The sequence below is a fragment of the Rhinoderma darwinii genome, chromosome 1, assembly GCF_050947455.1.
Source record: "Rhinoderma darwinii isolate aRhiDar2 chromosome 1, aRhiDar2.hap1, whole genome shotgun sequence".
NCBI classification, from domain to species: Eukaryota; Metazoa; Chordata; class Amphibia; order Anura; family Rhinodermatidae; genus Rhinoderma; species Rhinoderma darwinii.
This window is the reverse complement of record NC_134687.1, coordinates 480,535,653-480,559,960: the sequence shown is the minus strand read 5'-3', so window position 1 is coordinate 480,559,960 and position 24,308 is coordinate 480,535,653. Positions and strand designations below refer to the sequence as shown.

Sequence of the window (24,308 nt, the reverse complement as noted above, 5' to 3'; positions counted from 1 at the left end):
GCATCTACTCTCAAATGGTACCAATAAAAACTGCAAGTCGTCCCGCAAAAAACAAGACCTTATACAGCTATGCCGACGCAAAAATAAAAAAGTTACAGCTCTTCGAATGTGACAATGGAAAAATGTAAAAAATGGCTTGGACATTAGGGCCCAGAATGCAAGCAGGGGGAAGGGGTTAAAATGCAGAACAAAAACCCTGTGTTAAGGCATAGGAGAGTCTGGAGAGCGTCCTCTGCAGTAGCAATATGTCACAGGCAAACTCCCGTGGAGAAGGGCAGAGATGACTGGTTAGCAGTAGCCTTACATCCTCTACAGAAAGCAGCATGCAGGGACTACAGATTATTTGTAGTGGTCATCCAGTGCATTCATGGACGGCACACATTGTATTGTAATGGGCAAAATCCATGTTAAATTAACATGCGTTTTTAAGGCTGTGAAACCGTACAAAATGTGGTGGGAACATTGTCATGTCCGCAGCCAAGACTATTTTGTCTGCTCTAGAGCAAGAATTGTAATTTGTTTGCATGGCACGCTCCCTTGTGAAATTAAAGACGCGTCATTTTGTAAAAGATTTTAATAAATGTGTCCATAAATAAACATGATACACTTTTAAATTCCAACAACATTACTTACATTAAAAAAAGTATACATCTGACTCCATGGTGCAGGAGTGGGATAGACTAGCATTGCATTGATGTAAATGCATTTACCTGTCTAGTCTCCTATACAGTGATAACCCCATTCTTATATTTCCAGTGCAAGGGGCATCTATTTTACAAAAGGAGATTTACAAAGTGGTGTTTGAAGAGACCCAAGTTCTTCTTTGTACCTGATCCGGCTCTTTAACTATAACAATCTGTAGCCAGTAAACGGTGGTAAACATTTTAGTCCTGTGAACAATTAACGCAAACTCTAGATTAAAACTGCTTGAGGGTATCCTACAAAAAGGAGAAAAAAAACCCGCCTTACAACAATGGCACTTCTGAAGGCTAGTATGTTACAGTCGGACCCGAAGCTTCGGACAAATCGCCCAGTGGCACATTAGTGGAGATTGCCTGTTCGGTTTGCCCCGCATCACTGTCTATTTGTTCAACAGGCCACAAAACTTCATGCTATGCTGGATCTTCATGTGCAGAAAGGATTGGTGTAAAATGAATAAACATGTATGTCTGCTCAGCATGCATATGTTTCATGTAAAAAGCGAATTTAAACATGCTTTAGAAGTGGTCGCACGTAATGTTGGCTGCACTGCCCTCATTAACTGTACATGGAAAGATCAGCAGTTCACCCCTAACCAACGAACACCCAGAAAATTAACACTGGCATCAAACATTGCAAATAGAACTTTCAAATAGTAATATACAAAAATATTTCTGCATAACGTATGACAAATAATTTTTTTCATTACATTTTGGAAGGCTTCTCTATTCTGGGTGGTCCACTTCTAAAGACTCAACTCTCAGAAATTGAACAGTTTAAGAGCCAATACAATAAACATTACCAAGCGCATGCCCTTGGATTTCAAAAAAAGTGTCCTTGAAAAGGTTAAACTTTTGTTTCAGTGTGAACCTTTAACAGCTGGTGTCTGTGGTGCTGGAGGACGTCTTGACATAAAGAGGCCGGTCAACCTCGAACCACTTCTTTTAAGGCCAATATTGTCTTTCAGGTGCAGCTTTAATGAAAGTCATGCAGACATTTTTCAATTAGCTGATCTTTCGAAGGAGCTTTTCCTCGGTTTGTCCAAACTGTACGATTACTGACATTTCTGCTACGAACTGTTCGCAGTTCTCTTTAGTAACCTGCTTGCAGAATCGGAGATCAATCAGACAGATGTTGCCGCATCGTTTGAAGTATGTCAGGCACTGGTCTGTAACATTATTGCAGTCTGGAAAGAAGGTGAAAAGGAAATGTTTGACAGTATATCAATTGTGTTTTATCTGCCGTTATTCTTAACTCCTTAATGACCGGGCATGTTTGTACCTTAATGACCAAGCCAGATTTGTCAAATCTGGTATGTCTGACTTTATCAGAGAATAACTCTGTGAAAGTTTTGAATATCCAAGTAATTCTGACATTGTTTTTTCGTCACATGTTGTACTTTATTTTAGTGGTAAAAGTAGACTGATACGATTTGCGGAAATTAATTAAAAAATAGAGAAATTGAAGAAATTTTGTAAAAATTATAATTTTTCCCTATTTTTAACTGCAATATGTCACATATGTACATACATACTGTACAATTTTTTTAATTAAATATATATTTCCATCTCTTTACTCTATTTTGGCAGCACTTTTGAAAAAAAATTTTTTTTTTTGAGCAATTTGGAAGACTTACAAGTTTAGTAATAATTTTATACATTTTGAAGTACATTTTGTTTTCCTGCACCAAGCCAGGTTTTCAGAGGCTCATAGGTGTCAGAATGGTGGAAACCCCCACAAATGATCCCATTTTGAAAACGACACCCCTTAAGGTATTTATTAAGGGGTGTTGTAAGTATTTTGACCCCACAGTTTTTTTGTAAGAATTCATGCAAAGCAGGCGTAAAAAAATATAATTTCACTTTTTTCATAAAAGTATCACTTTGAAGACCGATTTCTGTGTAAAGTGACCATGAGAATGAAGAAACACACCCCAAAATCTATCACCCTGTTTCTCCTGTTTTCAAAAATGCCCCCATTGTGACCCTAATGCATTGCTTGGACACACGACAGGGCCCGAAAGGGAGGGAGCACCCGGAGGCTTTCAGGACTCATATTTTGCTTGAAAATGTTTTAGGCCCCACTGTACATTTGGAGAGGCTTTGAGCTGCCAGAACGATAGAAACTCCCCATAAACGACCCCATTTAGAAAACTAGACCCTTTAAGGTATTTATCTAGGGGTGTAGTGCGTACTTTGACCCCACAGTTTTTTGCTAAATTTAATGCATAACAGGTGAAAAAAAAAATTATTTCACTTTTTTCATAAAAGTATCAGTTTGAAGACCGATTTCTTTGTAAAGCGAACATGAGAATGAAGAAACACACCCCAAAATATATCACCCTGTTTCTCCTGTTTTCAAAAATATCCACATTGTGGCCCTAATGCGTTGTTTGGACACACGGCAGGGCCCCAAAGGAAGGGAGCACTCGGAGGCTTTCAGGACTCATATTTTGCTTGAAAATGTTTTAGGCCCCACTGTACATTTGGAGAAGCTTTGAGCTGCCAGAACGATAGAAACTGCCCATAAACGACCCCATTTCGAAAACTAGACCCCTTAAGGTATTTATCTAGGGGTATAGTTAGCATTTTGACCACACAGGTTTTTCGCTAAATATATTGGAATTAGTCTGTAAAAATTAAAATGTACTTTTTTTCTGAAACATAGGAATTTTTATTATTTACAAGGAATAACGAAGAAAATGCACCCCAACATTTGTAAAACAATGTCTCCCGATTACGACAATACCCCATATGTGGTAATAAACTGCTGTTTGGACCCACAGCAGGGCTCAGAAGGGAAGGAGCGCCATTTGGATTTATGATTTTGCTGGAATGGTTTTCGGTGCCATGTTGCATTTGCAATGCACTGGAGGGACCAAAACAGTGGAAACCCCCCCAAAAGTGACCCCATTTCTGAAAAACCTTCAAGGAATTTTTCTAGGGGTATAGTGAGCATTTACACCCCACGGGTCTTTTGCAGAGTTTATTAGAATTAGGGCGCGAAAATTAATATCAAATTTTTTTCCACTAAAATGTTGAATTTTCTCATTTTCACAAGGGATAAAGGAGAAATAAACAACCATTTTTTATAAAGCAATTTCTCCCGAGTGCAGAAATACCCCACTTGTGGTCATACGTTTTGTCATTAGAAATGAATTAACCCTTTCAGGACTGATCCATTTTTTGCTTTCATATTTTAGATTTTCACTCCCCGCTTTCCAAGAGCCATAACTTTTTTATTTTTCCATCAATAGAGCGGTGTGCGGGCTTATTTCTTGCGGGAGGAGCTGCAGTTTTTATTGGTACCATTTTTTGGTACATAAAAAGTGATTCAAAAGTTGTATTACATTTTTTTTTTTAGAGCGAAGGTGACAAAAAAAACAAACTGCGATTTTGGCGGTTTCAATTATTACATTTTTTTAAGGTGTGCACTGCGCAAATTAAATAATGGTATATTGTAATAGTTCGGACTTTTACGGACGTAGCGATACCAATTTTGTTAATTTTTTTACATTACTTTAGAAGAAAAATGCGAAAAGGTGTTTTGTTTTTTTAACTTTAAAAAAAATAATTCTCACTACTAATAACTATAATTCTTCTACGCCTTTTATTAATCAATCCCCTTAGGGGACTTGATCCAGCGATCATTGGATCACTGGTACAATACACTGCAATACTAATGTATTGCAGTATATTGTTATTCTTACAGGCTTCTGTAACAGAGCGATCGCTGTACCTGTCCGTTAGTACCGAGGGGGCCTGCTGTAATACACAGCCGACACCCGCAGCGTATGGAGCGGGCTCAGCACGTGAGCCGGCTCCATACATCAACCGCCGCACCATGACAGGCAATTAAGTCATAGTGCGCAAAGGGGTTAATGCACAGCGGATGGTTCAAAGTGAAAATTGCAATTTTACACTGATATGCCATTTTAGTGCATAATATGTTGTGCCCAGTTTGTGCCACAGAAGACAAATACATCATAAAACGTTAAGCGGGTTCTCTCGGGTATGGCGACGCCGTATGTGTGGGCGCAAATTGTTGATTGCACACTGCAGGGCTCAGAAGGGAGGGACACCATTTTGCTTTTGGAACGCAGATTTTGCTTGGTAGTTTTTCTGTTTTGGGTTTCGCTGGTATTTTAGTTTATAATGTGGGGGGCATATGTAATCTGTGCGGGGTACATCAGGGCATAATAAGAGGGTATAATAACGGGGTAAATAAATAATAATTCATAGATATGTGGCCGGTGTCGCACTGATAAATGGCGCCCGATCTTATCCGCTTTTGGAACACTCTGCACATTTTGCATCGCCATATTCTGAAAGCCAGAACTTTTTTATTTTTTCTCCACCGGGGGCTTATTTGTTGCGGGACAATCTGTAGTTTTCATTGGTACCATGTTGGGGTACATGCGATTTATTTATTTTTATCACTTTTTGTTCAATTTTGTTCAATTTTTTTGCAATCCTGAGCAAAAAACAGGAATTCTGACACTGTTTTTTAGGTTTTCTTTTTGCGGCGCTCACCGTACGCTATAAATGAAATTTTTACTTTATTCTGCGAGTTGGTACGGTTACGGCGATACCATATGTTTATAGGTTTGGTCCTTTTTTTTTTTAGCGTTTGCACAATAAAATGACTTATTTATAAACAAAAAAAAATTCTGTGTCACCATATTCTGAGAGACATAATTTTTTTATTTTTTAGTCAAAAAAGCTGTGTAAGGGCTTGTTTTTTGCGGGACAGATAGAAGTTTTTATTGGTACTATTTTTGGGAACATGCGACTTTTTGATCACTTTTTATTCTTTATTTTGGGAGGGGTGGTGACCAAAAAAATTGTGATTCTGTCGTCGTTTTTTATTGATTTTTTTTGGGGGTGTTCATCGTGCGGGGAAAATAACATTACAGTTTTATAGTTGGGGTCGTTACGAACGCGGTGATACAAAATATGTGTACTTTTTTAACGTGTTCATTTTTTTTCTATAATAAAAGTTTTATTATAGGAAAAAAAGCAGTTCATGTTTATAGAACTTATAACTTTTATTTTTACACTTTTTTTAAAACATTTTTATTACTTTTTTTTACTTTTTTTACTTGTCCCACTAGGGGACACTTAGTCTTGCAGCTTTGATCGCTGCTAGAGTACATTACACTACACACGTAGTGTAATGTACTCCAACTGTCATTGTGACGTGACTGTCACACTGACAGGAAGCAGAGGAGGAACGGCCAGAGGCTGCTCCTCCGAGGCTTCCGTACATGGCAACCCGGAGGTCATTATCTGACCTCCGATTGCCGTGACAAGCATCGGTAGCCCCCACGATCACTTCGTGGGGGCTGCCGATGTGCTTCAAACCACTTAAATGCGGCGACGGCAATCCGTCGCCGCACTTAAGGGGTTAACTGCCGAAAGCAGCGGCGATGGTCCGCTGTCCGGCGAGACTGATGTCTCAGCTGTCTAGGACAGCTGTCAGCGCGCGTCTGTCACTCTGTGTTTACACAGAGTGACAGTTTGAAATGCGGACGAAAATGCACGTCCTGGTGCGGGAACTAGCAGCCGACCAGGACGTGCATTTTCGTCCTTGGTCGTGAAAGGGTTAAACCGCCTATGTGAAAAAAAAAATGACAACAGATCGCCTTTAACCACTTCCCGCACCTTGATGTTACTGCAGTTACTTAGCACACCTTGACGTGCATTTATGTCTGGACTTTAACCGCCACGCGGCGGTTAACTGTGCAGGGTGTCTCCCCGGCCCATCACCGCTGATTTCAGCAATTAACCCCTCAGATGCAGCGCATTTAGGGAGTTTGTAGCACATCGGCAGCCCCCATAATGCGATTTCGGGGGCTGCCGATGGTTAGCATGGCAACTGGAGGCCAGACAATGGCCTACGGTTCTGCAATATATGGAAGCCTATGAGGACCAGCCTCCGGCCTAGTTCAAGTCCTCTAGGGATATTAATAATAACTTTATTTACATTTTTTTTTTTACACATTTTAATTAGTGAAAAAAATTAATAAATATTTAAAGTGAAAAAAAACAAAAACCTTTTCCCTCTAAAGCAATGTAAAAAATAAACAAAATTGGTATCTCTGTGTCCGTAAAAGTCTGAACTATTACAATATACCATTATTTAACTCGTACGGTGAACGGCATAAAAAATAAAGACTTTAAAACACCGAAATCGCAGTTTTTTGGTCACCCACTCAAAAAATTTTTTTTAATAAAAAGTGATCAAAAAGTTGTATGTACCAAAAAACTACAGCTCGTCCCGCAAAAGATAAGCCCTCACACCGCTCAATTGACCCAAAAGAGTTATGGCTCTCGGAAGGTTTTGAAACAAAACAAGTTTTTTCTTTAACTGTAGTTAATGTAGTAATGTAATATATATATATATTATATATATAAAATGAGAAAAATAATAAAGCAGCACAGCAACAGCAGTGGGTGCAGGCCTCCTAGGTTGAGGCTAGGAACCCTTGTTAATGATATCCAAAAAAAAAATGAAGAGGCAGCACTCCAAGGAAATTTGTGAAAAAAAGTTGTGTGTTTATTCACCCCAGACAGACAACGTTTCGAACCGTCTCTATGGGATCTTTGTCAAGCCTTGACAAAGATCCCATAGAGACGGATCGAAACGTTGCCTGCCTGGGGTGAATAAACACACCTCTTTTTTGCACCAATTTCCTTGGAGTGCTGCCGCTTCATTTTTTTGGGATATTATATATATATATAAATAAATTTGAAAATCGCCGTAATCGTATAGAGTCGCAGGAAAAATGTAAGTTGAAAGCCATAAAAACTAAACCCCCCAAAAAATTTAGGAATCTCAGTTTTTTCCAATTTCAGCATGCAAAGAATTTTATTTTGTTTCCCAGTAGATTAAATGGTACTTTAAATGGTGTCGATAGAAACTACAACACCTCCCACACTAAATAAGCCCTCACACCGCTATAATGACTTAAAAAGAAAAAAACTTTATGGCACTTGGAAAGCGGCGAGAGAAAAACGAAAAAGCAAAAAAATGGATCAGTCCGGAAAGGGTTAATTCATTTCTAATGAAAAAAAAACCCACTTATGACCACATATGGGGTATTACCGTACTCAGGAGAAATTGCTTTACAGATGTTGGGCAGCTTTTTCTCCTTTATCCCTTGTGAAAATGAAAAAAATCCAACATTTTAGTGGAATTTTTTTTTAATTTTCATGGCCTAATTCCAATAAATTCTGCAAAAGACCTGTGGGGTCTAAATGCTCACTATACCCCTAGATAGATTCCTTAAGGGGTGTACGTTTCCCAAATGGGGTCACTTTTGGGGGGTTTCCACTGTTTTGGTCTTTCCGGGGCTTTGCAAATGCGACATCTCACCCGAAAACCATTTCAGCTAAATTTGAGCTCCAAAATCCAAATGGCGCTCCTTCCCTTCTGAGCCCTGCCATGGGTCGAAACAACTGTTTATCACCACATATGGCGTATTGCCGTAATCGAGAAAACTGCTTTACAAATGTTTTTCTCCTTTATTCATTTCTATGTTTTTTCAGAAAAAAAAGTAGATTTTCCTTTTCCCAGACTAACTCCAATAAATATAGCAAAAGACCTGTGGGGTCAAGATGCTAAATATACCCCTAGATAAACTCCTTGAGGGATGTAGGTTCCAAAATGGGGTCACTTTTGGGGGGTTTCGACTGTTTTGGCACTGCAAGACCTCTACAAACCTGACATGGCGCACTAGAGCCACATGTGGGATATTTCTAAAAACTGCAATAATCTGGGCAATAAATATTGAGTTGCGTTTCTCTGGTAAATCCTTCTGTGCTACACAAAAAAAAAAATGTATTACAAATGAATTTCGGCAATAAAAATGAAATTTGTAAATTTCCCCTCTACTTTGCTTTAATTCCTGTGAAACGCCTAAAGGGTTAAAAAAAAAACCTTTATGAATGCGGTCTTGAATATTTTGAGGGGTGCAGTTTTTAAAGTAGGGTGATTTATGGGGTCCATCTAGTACATAAGGACCTCAAAGCCACTTCAGAACTGAACTGGTCCCTAAAAAAAATAGCCTTTTGAAATTTTCTTGAAATTGTTGCTAAAGTTCTAAGCCTTGTAACGTCATAGAAAAATAAAAGGACGTTCAAAAAACGATGCAAACAAAGTAGACATATGGGAAATGTTAGCTAGTAATTATTTTGTGTGGTATTACTATCTGTTTTACAAGCAGATACATTTAAATTTTGAAAAATGCTACTTTTTGCACATTTTCTCAAATAAATACTGAATTTATCGACCTAATTTTTCCACTAACAAGAGAATCTCTGAATCGCTTGGATAGGTAAAAGCATTCCGAAGTTATTACCACATAAAGTGACATGTCAGATTTGAAAAAAATCGGCTTTATCCTCAAGGCCAAAACAGGCTCAGTCCTGAAGGGGTTAAATGTGTCATTTTCTGATGATATTCCCTTTAAGGTAAATAGATGCGCATCTGCCCGGATTCTATGTTACTTTGTCCAGGTCAGCCTTCAGTCTAAGCCCACTTTCCCATGGCAGAGTTTGTGCAAGCCTTTCCATTATTATACTTTTTCTATGTATTGGTTCCACTCCTGGTTTTGTCTTACAAATACCGATGTGAAATCCTTATCAAAATATGGTCATGTAAGAGTGGCCTAAAAGCAGAGCCATGCGCATAGAGTCTATACAGAGGCACACACAGTATGGAACCATAGGCACTATGTGTGCGCCACCGCTGTACCAAGCAGTTATTCTCTCCCAGAAGCAATGTGCTGTGCAACATGGCATCAGATTGATAAAGTCGGATGCATACGGAGGAACAGTAGGGCTCCACAAAAGTGTACGGGTGCTGTATTACAGTGGAGTACAACTGCACAAGCCCTGCCACAGGGTTACACACAATACTGAAGCTGCTCCACAACAGAAGTCCAACAGTCCAATTGTGTGCAATTGCTTCAAAAGAAATGTTGAGCAACTTGCATTTATTTTCATCCAATGTAATTGTGCTACAAGTGTAGTCATGAATTAGGCCCCATTCACATCACGTATTTGCCATATTTTTAGCGTATACGCTGGGAAAAGTTCCCAATGTATGCATTAAATGGAGGCTGTGACTGATCCCCAACAGCGGCACCCAAACGCTATTACGTCACTACATCATGAGCTTTAAAACAGATTGGCATCCGCCACAGGCATAGGCTATTATGGCATCAGTTTAACATAGAAGTAAAAAAAAACAACAAAAAAACCAAAAACTTTTACCGTGCTATACACGTTTTTTTTTAAATTTTTTTAAGGATTCCGGTAGATGGAATAGCGGAATTATTGTCTGTCGTACATAGGGGTCAGTTAGTCAATGTTTAACGAGTATGTCAGCAACTTTTCCAGCATATACAACTGTGAACATATACAACTTCACTCTGATCACTTTTACCTGATAAATTGATTTCTGATAAAGAATCCCTGGTAGATGTACCCACTGCAGTGAGCAGATTAATGGACTGATCAGTAACATGGTTACAGAAGCTCAGATCCAGTTTGGAAAGAAGAGGCATGTGCTGAATCATGAGGCGCAGCGAGGTGTCTGTGAGGTCCAGTCCCGCTAGACGAAGATCTGTAATATTCCTCAATTTACTGCGGTTGTCCATCTGACCTGCAAGAGTTTTGACAGCAATATAAATATTACAATTATAGTGGAATAAAAGGTCACTGCACAATGCTCTTCTACAACGATGCAGAAAATCCGTGTGGACATGGCTTCATTACCTGGCCTGTTGTCTGTTGGAGGGGACAGCAGGTCCCTCATCTGTGCGTCTTTGAGCCCTTCCACCCACCGGACATTGAGAGATCTTAGCAAAGGACAGCTGGAACTACAAAGCGCAGAAACCGCAATCCAAGAGCAGCCAGATAAATTAAGCTCTCGTAGGGCTGGACAAAAAAACAAAAACATAACAGGAGGACATCAATTCTAGACTGTCCAACCACATCAGAACAATTCTAAAATCACAAGTCCCTCTTTTTGACTTTCAAAGAGCGCAAATGTAGTAACTGTGAAGCTGTAGGGTCCGTCAGCCCTAGAACATACTTTCCATTTCAGCTACACAAGTGCTTACAACGTATGTCATGACTGGGGTTCTGATACAGTAACATCTTCGTCTTTGAGGAGAAAGCGGTCTTTAAAAACGGCTTGGCCTTTAAGGGGTTAGTTTCACTCCCCGCCTTCCAAGAGCCGTAACTTTTTTATTTTTCCGTTAACAGAGTGGTGTGAGGGCTTATTTTTTGCGGGAGGGAGTTGTAGTTTCCATTGGCACTATTTAAAGTACCATATAATTGTACTGGGAAAAAAAATTATTTATGGGATGGAATTGGAAAAAACGGATTTCTCCATGGGTTTTTGGGTTTCGTTTTTATGGCTTTCACCGTTTGGTAAACGACAATGTACCTTTATTCTGCTGGTCAATACGATCACGGCGATACCAAATTCATATATCTACTTTTTTATGTTTTACTACTTTTACAAAAGAAAAAACTATTTGTTAAAAAGAATAAAATTGTGTCGCCATATTCTGAGAGCAATAAAAATTTCCGTCGTTTGAGCAACGTGAGGACTTATTTTTATTGGTACCATTTTTTGGTACATACGACTGATAACTTTTTATGAATATATATATATAATTTTTTTTTAGAACTAAGGTGCCGTTTTTCTGACGGTGTTCATAGTGCGAGTTAAATAATGTTATACTGTAATAGTTTGCACTTTTATGGATGCAACTAAACAGATTTTTTTTTGGGGGGGGGGGGGGTTACATTACTTTAGAGGAAAAGGTTTATTTTTTTTGTTTTTCTTGCACTTTTCAAAAACTTTAAATATTGTTAATTTTTTCTTTTATTAGTACCCCTAGGGGACTTGAACCAGCAATCGCAGGGGCAGAGAAATGGTAGAGCTCATTAGGCCCATAGGCTGTCCTAACAACCATCGGCACCAAACAATCACAATGCACAGGTCAGGGGGTGGCGTCGTGTGCCGCGGCATCTAAGTGGTTAAGAGGCCAGGATCAGAGTTCTCGCTGTTCCTGGCCAGTAGCGGTGTATTACGCACGGACACCTGCAGCGTTTGGAGCAGGCTCAGTCCGTAAGCCTGCTCCATGCTTCAACCTCCACACCATGACGTACAGTTCCGTCAAGGGATTAAAGCGAACCTCTAGGCTCCCTTTTAGTAATTCTCACTTGCCTCAGTACATAGCAATTAAAAAACAGCTCACAATGTACTAACTTCTTGGTAAACTTGTGATTGGCTACTGTGTATCAGAATAGGCAGAGTTGCATTGGGGAGGGAAAGAGCAGCAGTCTGAAACCAATCAATAGACAAAGGTTGTGTTTCAGACCCCTATAGGCACTGTAGTCACAGATCACAGTTGTACACTAATGGTGCTACGCAAAAGCACTGAGTGAAATCACTAGCAGGTAAAGATCACCTATAGATAGTCACGACCTAAACAATAGTGAGGTTACAAAACGTACTGAGCGCTTTGTTTGATCCTCCCGTTAGACTACGTCACCCCCGATGTGACCGATTCCCACAGCGTCTGATGTGTCGCCTGGAAGTCAGTTTCTCTATTCACTCCTAGGAGACCGACATGGAGCATCTCATAGGAAGGAATAGAGAAATGGATTTCTGGTCCACACAGTAGATGCTGTGTGAATCAGAGTCAGATCAGGGGTCACGTGAATTTGGATGGAAGATGTGCTGCCGCCTTAATCTATCAATCTATGACAGCCCCACCAATGGCTCGCTGTATTATACCTTGAATAAGGCTTGAAATTTCTGCAGCATTTTCTTTCCTATTTCCAGACGGGTGTATTGTAATCATATTCTACTGTGTGCATTTGGGATGTAACACTGAGACCTCCACGATTCTTTTGAACCAAAACGTACAGCACTATGGATGGCTATGAAGCTGTAAGTTCGGTGCAGTAGAACCACAGGGTGCCCAGGTGTTCCATCTGTAATACAGACTGTCAAATACAACGTGCTCATCTGAATGAGGCTGAAGACAGCTTTTTGCACACCGATTCTGCGCTTTTAAAGCATCTGAATCAGCGTGGAAAACGCCTCGCTTTGGTCTCCCATTACTTCCAATAGCAATCAGCGGTGCGATTCACATGGCGCTGATTTCTCAGCTCGCTGAAACCAATTCAGCAGCACTGAAGAAAAAAAAAAAAAAAAAAGCCAGCTACCCCATCTTGCGCACTACAATTTCCCACTGGGGAGCACTGGGAAACTGAAAAAAAAAAAAACAGTGCCGACTAGATAGGGCATTTTTTTGGGTGCGAAAACCGCCAAATACAGCTATCAAAACAGCCTGCATTTGAAAAATGTGCATCCGAAATCAGCCTAGAAAAATATCTGATTTTGTAGGCAAATTCAGCTTAAAAAAAATACTCAAGTGTGAACATACCTTTACGGTGTCTTTCAGCCTGAATCCACTATGTGTAAGAATCTGCAAGATCGTTACTGCGTGAAATACGTTTTCCCACTTTTTTAAGAGTATGAATGGATTCTTCTAATAGGAGTGCCCAATACACTCATTACATTCTAGGATGGCACATCATATGTTCATACGGAAACGAAGCAGTGCTAGGGTGAATTCACACGCAGGAGATTTGTTGCAGAAATTTCTGCGACTGAAAAAGCCATACAATACATCTGAAATGCGGTGGTTTCTGCAAGCCCTATTCAGATTAATGGAACAGAGAGCAGAAATGTCTACAACCAATCGACTTCACCCCTATATAAAAGGGACGTCTAAATGAAGAAATCCCGTTCGGCACAGCTTACCTGTGGGCCTTCCTTATACTTTTGAAGGAAGTAAATTTGACCTTCGCGCCCAGTCTAAAAGGTCAATATACATTTATACATATATAGCCAATTTACACGATATAGAATCCCTCTAAAATGAAAGATTAACAGTTCAGTACCTGGGAGCCGGTTTATGAGCCAGCTGAGTTGTTTTTTTGATATATTAGTCCAGCTTAAATCTAAGGACGTCGTCTGTCTTCTGATAATCCCACTGAGCATTAGAGGAGTGATGGATTTGCAGCGGTTTAAATCAATACGAGTCCACAGTCTTTTATCACAACACCTATCACAAAGACATATCCTTTAAGTCAAAGCAGAATACAAAGACCATATTTGTACATCAAATATTTACTGGGTTCTGGGAATTCTCCATTTTTTATCCTCTGAATTTTGTAAGCAGAAGTGATTTTGTGCATGCCTAGATTTCGATTTTACATTACTATAAGAAAACAAACCTAAAAGTTCTATGGTATTGAGGAAAATGTGTGACAAAACCGCTCCTAGAATCCTGACACTCTTTGCCTATTTACAGGCACATTTGGGGATAGAGCCTGCAGGAGTGCATGGCATAAACACCGTGCTTGCCCCTAACTCCAGGAAACATGCTTATCTGTACATGCCGGCAGTGCACAGCAGTTTCATTATTAATAAGCATGTTATTGAAAACAGGTCTAGAAATATCCAAGCAGAACATGAGAAGTAGTGAATGAATGTGGATGTGCAGATTTATTGCATATAGTGCACTGATCTCCTTAGCATAGGGTTATAATGCTGGCACACGACCCTAGAATACACTATTAGATGAAGTGAGTTTCAATGTAAGCGATCCCAAGCTCCGAGGAAACCGGTCACCAGCATTTCACCTATTAAACCAGCAATACCTGGTGGTAGTGGGTGAAAATCATTTTTTTATGTACCCTATAATCATCTTCTAAGTCGGCTCTGTAGCTTTAGTATTCAGCTTTTAGTGTTCCCGCTCCGTATGCAAATGAGCATAAAAGAGTCAGATCTTAATTTCTCAAGCCTTTCCGAGTTAACCCCCGCCGACTTACTCCTCCCCCCCCCCAGCACACGTGAAATCCCGGACTTGCACATCGATGTCCTGTTCTGGTGCGTACGCACAAAGGGACACCATCGTGGCGCATGTGCAGTAAGTAGATTAGAGGCCCAGACGAAGCAGGGAAAGGTATCAGACCATACATGACGGGTGCAGGCGCACTCTCTCAGACGAGATTTTAAAATTCAGGGTGGGCCAGTTTTCGGCGGGCATAAGAAAAGGAACGAACGAGACTGCCGGATTATTACCATAAAAGGCGCGAAATATTTGCAGACTGTTATTTATGGTCAGGGGAGGAGTTTAGGAGAGGGGATAACGCCAATGAACTTTTCACAGCAGCGGCCAGCGAGGGGTGAGTAGAGTCCAATAGGTCAAATGCTGGTGACAGGTTTACTTTAATAGAGTGCTTTGCGTCTCAATGTACGAAAGCAAACCAATTCTTTGGGGTTTCTGGATGAACTAGGTTTTGCTGTATATAAATTTACACTGCAATACAGTAATTCCCTAAAAAATAGTAAAATATAATTGGTATGCTTTAGTATATTGCACTAGTTTGTTTGGATAAAAAGTAAATTTTACTAAATCAGAAGTGCTGGGAAAGGTCAATAACGCCATATACAATATGCACAAATGTGCTGCAGTCCTCTGGAATCTAATAGCAGTTGTCATTTCGGTACAATAGTTTGATAAAGGTTAATGTACACACTGCACAACTGAATGGGGGGAATTTATCAATAATTTTACACCAGTTTTTGGACGTAGAAAAGGTGCAAATGCCACAATTTATGCAAAAAATTTGATTTGTGGCATTTTCGCCGCTCACGGTACTTTACTGAAAAGTGGGCAGAATTTAAAGTTGGCAGGCCCCCTGCGGTCCGACAAATGTAATATATAAATTTATGCCAGAAACTGCCATAAATTATAGTGGAAATCTACGCCAACTGGTAAATGGCGTGGATTTCCTTTTCTTGCGCACAGCAGACTGGAAATGCGTCCGATTGACGCATCTCCAAAATAAATTTCCCCCAATTAATACGACAGACGAGTCACTAAAGACAAGAAAATGATTTTCGATTACCATCTGTTCCATGTTTTGCAGACTCCCATACAGATGCATAAATCCCTGTGGCTGAGGTAGCTGAAGATGGCCATCCAGATCTCTCTCTGCATCACGTGGGTCTCACCATTCTCCAGGGGGAGGGAATCTGGCGGAGGGCTGATTGGAGGAGGCCTTATTACATGGCGCTCCATCTGCATACATTTAGGGGGTGATAAGGAAGGAGGAGGACGTGTAATAACCCTTGCTGTGCTTCTTGGGCTTGGGAGAGACTGGTGCCTGTACTCCTTTGGGGTTCCATTCAGTTTTGGGGATAGGTGAATTCTCTCCCCATTACTGTTCATACATTTTCTGGGCTCCTCGCCCTCACTCTCTGGTTCAGATTTGATGGGATGATGATTTTCATTAGCCAAGCTGTTCTCGGTTTTTTGTATCTCTTGGTTCAGTTCCTTGCTCAATTCTTTACTTAATTCTTTGTTGGGAACTTTCCTTTTCCTTCGGTTTTTCTTCTTCTCCTTTAGTTCTGGACCTTCAGTGCTGGGACCTGCAGTCGGCGAGCTGGACCTGGACTGGTCACTCTCCTTAGGTTTTGGGACGGTCTCTTGCAAATCATCATCAGGCTCTTGTTTTATACGCCTTAATGTTTTGGCCATGAGAGCTTCAGGAGTCTTCCAAGGTCTCTTCTGAAATCACAGAAATTAGTGTCACATTTAGTTGTGAAAGAGAAATAGAAGTTACGCCGAGTACGATTTGATCTGGCTAGAATGAATGTAATGAGAGAAAAGACGGAAATCTATAAGATGTGTTTGTTTCAGTAAAGGACAAATTATTTCACTCTGAGCACTGTGGGATTTCAGAAAGTGGCTGAATCTCTTAAAACATCGAACATATAATCTGAACGGTAAATTGTGAAAGTATTTTCCAGAATAAACTCCATAATGTAGTAGCTAGCAGATTTTAAACGGTTTTTATTTTTTTATATAAAATCTATAAGCAGAAGTTAAAACAATGACCTGTCGAAATCTCACATTAGAATTACAGCAAATCAGGAGCCAGTGCAACATAATGGAACATAAAAGGCTACTTTCATAAAAACAGTTACATTAAAACGCGTCGGTATCAGACCTCTCTGGTAAAACGAAAGCCGGTGTCTGATCCTCCCTTTGGGATGCATTGGACAACCGTTGGCCCGTTATTTAAAGAGGCTCTGTCACCAGATTCTCAAATCCCTATCTCCTATTGCATGTGATCGGCGCTGCAATGTAGATTACAGTAAAGTTTTTTGTTTTTTTTTTTTAAAACGTTCATTTTTGGCCAAGTTATGAGCTATTTTATATATATATATATGCAAATTAGCTTTGAAATGGACAACTGGGCGTGTTTTTTTTCGTATGTCCAACTGGGCGTGTATTGTTTTTAACTGGACGTGTTTACGTGTATGACGCTGACCAATCGGTGACCAGTCAGCGTCATACACTCCTCTCCATTCATTTACACAGCACATAGTGTTCTTACTATAGAACGATGTGCAGCCACATACACAAGTGTCCTGATAATGAATACACATGAAATCCATGGACGTCATGTGTATTCACAATCCTGACACTTCTGAATCTTTTCTGTGAGATTTCCAGCAAGGGAAACGAAATCTCGTTTACCTCGTGAGATTACGTGTGGCTTGCTGTAATCTCACAGAAAAGATTCAGAAGTGTCAGGATTCTGAATACACATGACGTCCAGGCTGGAGATCATGTGTATTCATTATCAGGACACTTGTGTATGTGGCTGCACATCGTTCTAGTAAGAACACTATGTGCTGTGGAGTGTATGATGCTGACTGGTCACTGATTGGTCAGCGTCATACACGTAAACACGCCCAGTTAAAAACACAATACACGCCCAGTTGGACATACGAAAAAAAAACACACCCAGTTGTCCATTTGCATATATATATATATATAAAATAGCTCATAACTTGGCCAAAAATGAACATTTAAAAAAAAACAAAAAAAAAAACGTTACTGTTCTCTACATTGCAGCGCCGATCACATGCTATAGGCGATAGGGATTTGAGAATCTGGTGACAGAGCCTATTTAACCATGGTATACTATAGGGCCAGCAAATCCATGAATCAGGAGTCACTCATCACAAATACCAGTCATTAGTAATAAATAAACCAACAACTGATAAAATATCCCCCTAGAAACACCAAAAATACCTTTTTCTTGAAGAGCTTTTCCTCTTTTCCATGTTTTAGCTTGAAAAGGAAAGAAATTATGTCATTACATTCCAAGTACAGAAATACTACTAAAGACATGACACAATCATTGGGATACTTCTTCTACTGCATTTTACCTGGATCACGGACTGCAGTCATAGACAACCCTTCCAGTATTGTGTATGGCAGTTCAGTGCGGTGACGGGGACATTATGTGGCTTCAGATCAATCTTTACATTGTAACTACCATTATTTAAGTCAGACTGTGGACTCTGACATGGAAAAAGATTTGGATCTATTCAATGTCTATAAGACAACTAACTCCAACCAAGTGACGGTATGGCGACATCCCAAACTAAGCTGCAGACGAAACATGCGTCGGGTATGGTGGATGTTTGCAGTAATTCATGTCGTTTGCACTTTATTCTACGGATGTTCATTATTACTTTTTATATACTTCAGGCTAAAGTCTGATTTTCCTGCCCTACAATTCTCTCATGCACTTGCACTTGCCTGTTTGTATGTTTAATGAATTGGCAGTATTACATATTTATACATATAAAATTATCTATATTTATGCGATATGTAGTCCTGCCTCATCCCTCTGTTTGATGTCAGCATGGTCTTTTTTTAACCCCTTCCCCCACCTTCCAAGAGCCATAACTTTTTTTTTTTTTCCGTCGACATATGAGGCTTGTTTTTCTGTGGGTCGAGTTGTAGTTTTTAATGGCACCATTTAATGTACTGGGAAACTGACCCCCGTTTTCGATATAGGTGCAGGTCCCAGAGCTGGTCTTGCATCGATCAGTTATTTATGGCATATCCTGTGGATACGCCATAAAAGCGTAAATTGGGAAAAACCCTTTAACATAGAGAGAAAACAGAGAGACATGTGCGGCTATCTCCAAAGGAAGAGAAAAGACAGGAAACCATTTTCCTCATTTTAAAAAAAAAAAAAAAAAAAAAAAAAGGAAGAAGTAGACCAGGATGATTGACCCATCTCTTGTTAGCTACGGTAGTACCGATAGCTTCTGATTATTTCTTTCGAGAAAGGCGTTAAGGCCCTTTTACAATACTTCTACAAACCAAGCATCACACCTTTCTCTGGCAGAGAGTTACACAGTGTCACCACCCTTAGGCCTTATTCAGAAGAACGTTGTTAATTTTTCACCCAGAGTGTTTCCGTTGCGTGAAACGCACTGCATGTCCTATTTTGGTGCGTTTTTGCGGATCACGCACACATTGAAGTCAATGGGTGTGTGATTCACACACAAGTTTCTAAACAAACGCAGAGAAAATAAAAAAAATGAACAAATGTGCACCAGCACAAATAAAAAACGGATGCCATACAGAACACACTGATGCCACACAGGATGGCAACACAAGAAAAACGCTGCGTTTTTTACGCAAGCAAAGCGGACACGTTCGTGTGAATCTAGCCTTACAGTGTGGAAACCCCTTCTATGATGATGTAGAAACCTTCTTTCAGCTAAATGTAGTGGATGCCCCTTGTTAGGCCCTGTTCACATCACGTCATAGCCTTCCATTCAAGGTATATATTGCGAAAACCCGCAACGTATACCTCCGCTGGCAGGCTGAAACATATCCCACTGTATACGGTGGGTTACATTGCCAAACCCCCAGGGAAAGCGCTACCTAAAGCACTGTGCCCGGAGAAGCACCCAACGTTAATGTCCATATATGGACAGTGATGTCAAGAGCTACAATGCCGGAGTTCCTGGACAGAGCATCGGAAGCATTCTGCCTCAGCGACTCTGGCTCTGGAGAAGTGACAGTGATATCAGGAGCTACAGTACCGGAGTTCCCAGCCAGAGTATTGGAAGCACTCTAGACGGGACTCCGGGTCTGGAGAAACCCTTGACGTCACTGTCGAAATATGGACAGTGACGTCATGAGTTTTGAGATGCCACAGTCCCCGGCCAGAGCGCCGACAACGCTCTGGCTGGGGATTCCACCCCGATATCGCTGTTCATATATGGACAGTGACGTAAGGAGCTTTGAGATGCCACAGTTCTCGGAGAGCGTCAGCAACGCTGGAGAAGCAAGATTCCAGGAGCTTCCTTAGGACCAAATTCCACGGGCAAAGCGCTTCGGATGTCCTGCCCTGGGACTCTGGGCATTGAGAAGTTCCCAACATCACTATCCACATATGGACAGTAATGTCGGGAGTTTCCCGACTGATGTCATACAGTGCATCCAAAACCCATAAGGTTCCATGTCAAAATAACGTATACCGTTCGTTATACATTATTTTTACGGGATCCCTCAGGATGGGGATAGCATAGTCTACTAAAAAGATATACGCTCTATGGAAACATTTAGTGTGTATATCAGGAATTTTCCTGACTTAAATGCTACACTTCGGGACAAAACTTGATGTGAGCTAGGCCTTATGGTTACAGACAAAAAGATTAGACAGATCTCAGTACTGCCCTTTGATATATTAATAAATAGTTTTTAGGTCACCCCCAAGATGTTTTTTTCCAAAAACTTGGTAAGCTTTCTGGTTCTGCAGTCTACCCATTACATTTATTACTTTGATTGCCTGTCTCTGAACCGGCTCCAGCCCTGCTATGTTTTTCCACATAGCAGAGCTGGACCACTGAAACATACATAACGTACACCTTTTTGTCTCATATGCTTCAGGTTATGTTGTTGTGATATCCACAGAGAAGAGCTATACATCGTGACGCTCCTCTGGCATTCCTCCTGGAAACGTATGGATAAATTGTTAATTGGGAGTTACCATTCCGCTTCCCTACATCGTCTTATACTGTTATACTGGACAGTGTTAGGGTATGTTCACACGAGGTCATTACGTCCGTAATTGACGGACGTATTTCGGCCGCAAGTACCGGACCGAACACAGTGCAGGGAGCCGGGCTCCTAGCATCATAGTTATGTACGACGCTAGGAGTCCCTGCCGGACAACTGTCCCGTACTGTAATCATATTTTCAGTACGAGACAGTTGTCCGGCAGCGAGACAGGGACTCCTAGCGTCGTACATAACTATGATGCTAGGAGCCCGGCTCCCTGCACTGTGTTCGGTCCGGTACTTGCGGCCGAAATACGTTCCGTCAATTACGTCCACGTTCCGTCAATTACGGACGTAATTACCTCGTGTGAACATACCCTTAGAGTATCTAGGAACGCCCCATTGACAAGGGGGATGGTAACACCCATTTGTCAATTTTTTTTTTAAAGAAAAGACGCTCCAGAATTGTTATTTCATGGGTAATAAGAGTATTTACTAAAGTGGACATGTCAGGCTCTCCTTCACTCTGCACATGTTCCATTATTTCTGTTGGGAATGACGGTGGAAAACATCTCAAATAAATGGAGGACTGGAGGAGAGACTGAGTGATTTATTCTTACTGAATGGTGGCAACAACAGCGTCTGGTTAACAAACCCACCACCTATTCCACAAAGGAAGGGAGAGGCCAGAAAATATATGATTATGGGAGAGCAGCAGAACTGTGTGGTATAACTATATGAAGATACAAGTAGCATAAAACAGAGAGATCTGTGAGAGACCTATATAGTAAGTGGTCCGCAGTGTAGCAGTTCTACAAAATCTGTATTTACCTACCCGAGAGCAGCACTGTGGTGTAACAGTATAAAGTTGCAGGTATTATTAGTGAGTGTTAAGCTGGCCATAGATGTATAGATTAGCATTTTTTCAATAAATGACATTTATAACATATCCACAGGATATGCTATAAAAGTTTGATCTGTGGTGGTCCGACCACTGGGACCCCACCAATCCGGAGAACAGTGGTGTCTGGTCCCTGCCCCAGCATTGAAGGGCTGTGCATTATGAAGCGGAGAAATCTAAATCAGCGAGTGCACTCATTGCGAACGAGATTACGATGGTTAACAACTTCTACCAATGGTACTAAAATTAATTGCATTCATTCTATGGAAACTGCTCTATCATTCAAAACATGATTTTGCTTCACATTTTTTCTCGATTATTGTATTCTTTACTACAGTCCAAGCACAATACATGCGACCGATTTTCCATGGGCGCATAGTGGCAAGCATTTAAGTGTGCATGACCCTTTCCCAGCAACCATCCTAATCACTAAAACAATATCAGAAAACGCAATGGTTTGGGGAAAAAATCTCTAGGCCTATGGCCAGGGTTACTCGAAGAAGAATCTTTGGCCAGTTGAGGGATCCTAAATATTGGTGCCAGATATAATGTCACAGTAAAATAGCCATCATTGTATATTTCCTCCATGTAACGATAATGAGTTGGGAAGATTTAGTCTGCACAGCCAAAATGTGTAAGGTCAAGACTAAGGGAAAAACACCAAAAAAAAAAAACCCTCATTTATCAAAAGGGTCCATACAATGACTGGCCTTGTCACCTATAGCAACCAATCAGTTTAGCCAAAGCTGTGGAAAAATGAAGGCTGCACTGATTCGTTGCTATGGGCAACAAGGCAAATTTGACTATTAGCCCTTTGTGTTTTATTTGCTTTAAATCTCTGCCACTATTTTCCACAGTTGTAAGAATATAAAAGATTCCTAAAAAGCTGTCCGTCTTTCTTTTTATTAGAAAACCATAACTATTTTGCGGCATCTATTCAAAACGAAGGCCCTTAATGTCCACATTCTTATCTATACTGACCTGTTTCTTGACTGTAAGATCCATATTCTTTTCAAGTGGTCGTTTCCTCTTAAAAACACCATCTTCCGGTTTACGTTTTACAATGCCTTCCAGAATTTTCTTTTTTGGTGTCTCCTCCGGGTTCTGCCTGGGGGTCTCTTCCCGTTCTTGCTTTTTCACCAGTTCTGTTAATTCTTTATTATCCCTATTCATCTTTTGCTCCTTAAGCAGAGACCCAGGCAGGTTGGAGGCGTACTTAAATCCTGGACCTCTTTTTTGCTTGTAGGCCAAAAAGTGAGAAAACACAAACCACTTTATATCTTATGCTTATAATGTGTCTCCACTTTTGAGCTACACTGATTCTTGATTTAGCCGTGAAAGAACGGACCGTGCTGCTTGCGAAATTCCAAATCTTCACCAGTTTCCCCTTCCATTCAACTACAGACAAGTCTTATTTACAGAATATAGCCTGCAGCCAATTTGCATATTCAGTATTTCCAGTAAAATCAATTGGCATTTAAGCGATTGACTATTCACTTAGTCAATGTAGCATCAAACGTGGAGTCAAGTTTATAGAAATATAATCATTTGTTCTTGAACTCTGTATTAGTCATACAAAGCAAACAAATATACAGCATTGCACTTATGCGTAATCTTAAAAGTAATGCAAAATGTCTCAAAGCGTCGATGATGTATTAAAATCGCTCCTGAAATATTTTAGAATGAAATACATTTGCGGTGTTCTATATTTAGGCAATGTATACCAAAATATATTCGATTTACCAAACTAGTGGAAGGGAAAAGTAAAGTAGCTGCTTATATCAACCAATCAGGGCGCTGCTTTCATTTTCCAAAGGATCTCTCAGAAATAAGAGCTAGGATCTGATTTGTTTTGGGGCAAAAGCTTTTCCCTCGCTCTTGTTTGGATAAATATCCCCTAAAGTGCCTTGGGAGCAAAGGGCTGTGTTCATACTGGGTCATGGCTTTTATTATTACAGGATAGACAGGTCTGCTAGGTTTCATGATAAATATTTACATTGTTTTTGTTAGCGCCTGTTCACATCTGCGTTGTATGCTCCATTAGAGGCCTCCGTCACAGATACGGCACAAAATACCGGAAACAATAGTGCAGAATGCTGCGCTATGGTGACCGTCGTTTAACCGAAAACCAACAAAACCCATTAAAAAGTCAATGGGTTCCGCCAGGCGCTGATGGAACGGAACAGGCGCTTCTAGTATTTTCGTTGTTCTGCTCTTCTGAAGGAGCAGAGCAACAAAGACAACAACCGCAGATGTGAATAGAATAGCACAGCAGGCCATGCTATTAAGACCAAGAAAAATCGATGGAAACCTGAATTAATTGACCAGAACGGGGATCATTCCCAAACCAGTATTTACAATGAAAAACAAAAACCAGCAGAGCTTTTATCCCAAATACACAAATCCATCATTATTAGAAAATATTGTCATGAATGCAGTTCACCTTTTATGGTCGGACCATTAACTTTTATGGTTTTCTCTATGGCCAGCTTAATAAAGTAGTAGCCCTGATTCGGTTAGATGCCCCAAGAACAACAACAAGGCAGCATAGAAAGCCCCCCCCCCCCCAGAAAAAAAAACATTAAAATGAATACGTATTTATAAAATGCAGGTCAAAACGAGGACTGAGAATTGTATGGATATTTCCACGTTAGAAATAGTTTTTCTCTCATTGACAACAATTGGAAAAACCACAACCATATTAAAAAAAAACACGTTATTA

General features: G+C 40.4%; 1 protein-coding gene across 9 annotated transcripts in view; it reads right to left on the bottom strand.

Annotated features, from left to right (window-relative positions):
• Positions 1-559: 559 nt before the first annotated feature.
• Positions 560-24,308, bottom strand: part of KDM2B (lysine demethylase 2B) — a 183,168-nt gene continuing 159,419 nt past the window's right edge. For 8 of the 9 annotated variants that reach the window (XM_075834347.1, XM_075834353.1, XM_075834358.1 and 5 more), the window contains 7 exons: positions 22,568-22,825; positions 17,909-17,947; positions 15,711-16,372; positions 13,695-13,858; positions 10,482-10,643; positions 10,150-10,368; positions 560-1,885 (listed from right to left, as the gene is read on the bottom strand). In XM_075834347.1, coding sequence (XP_075690462.1) covers positions 1,704-1,885; positions 10,150-10,368; positions 10,482-10,643; positions 13,695-13,858; positions 15,711-16,372; positions 17,909-17,947; positions 22,568-22,825 — 1,686 coding nt within the window. In that variant the 3' untranslated portion in view covers positions 560-1,703. The remainder of the gene's footprint in view (positions 1,886-10,149; positions 10,369-10,481; positions 10,644-13,694; positions 13,859-15,710; positions 16,373-17,908; positions 17,948-22,567; positions 22,826-24,308) is intronic. The other variant, XM_075834369.1, reaches the window with a different exon arrangement.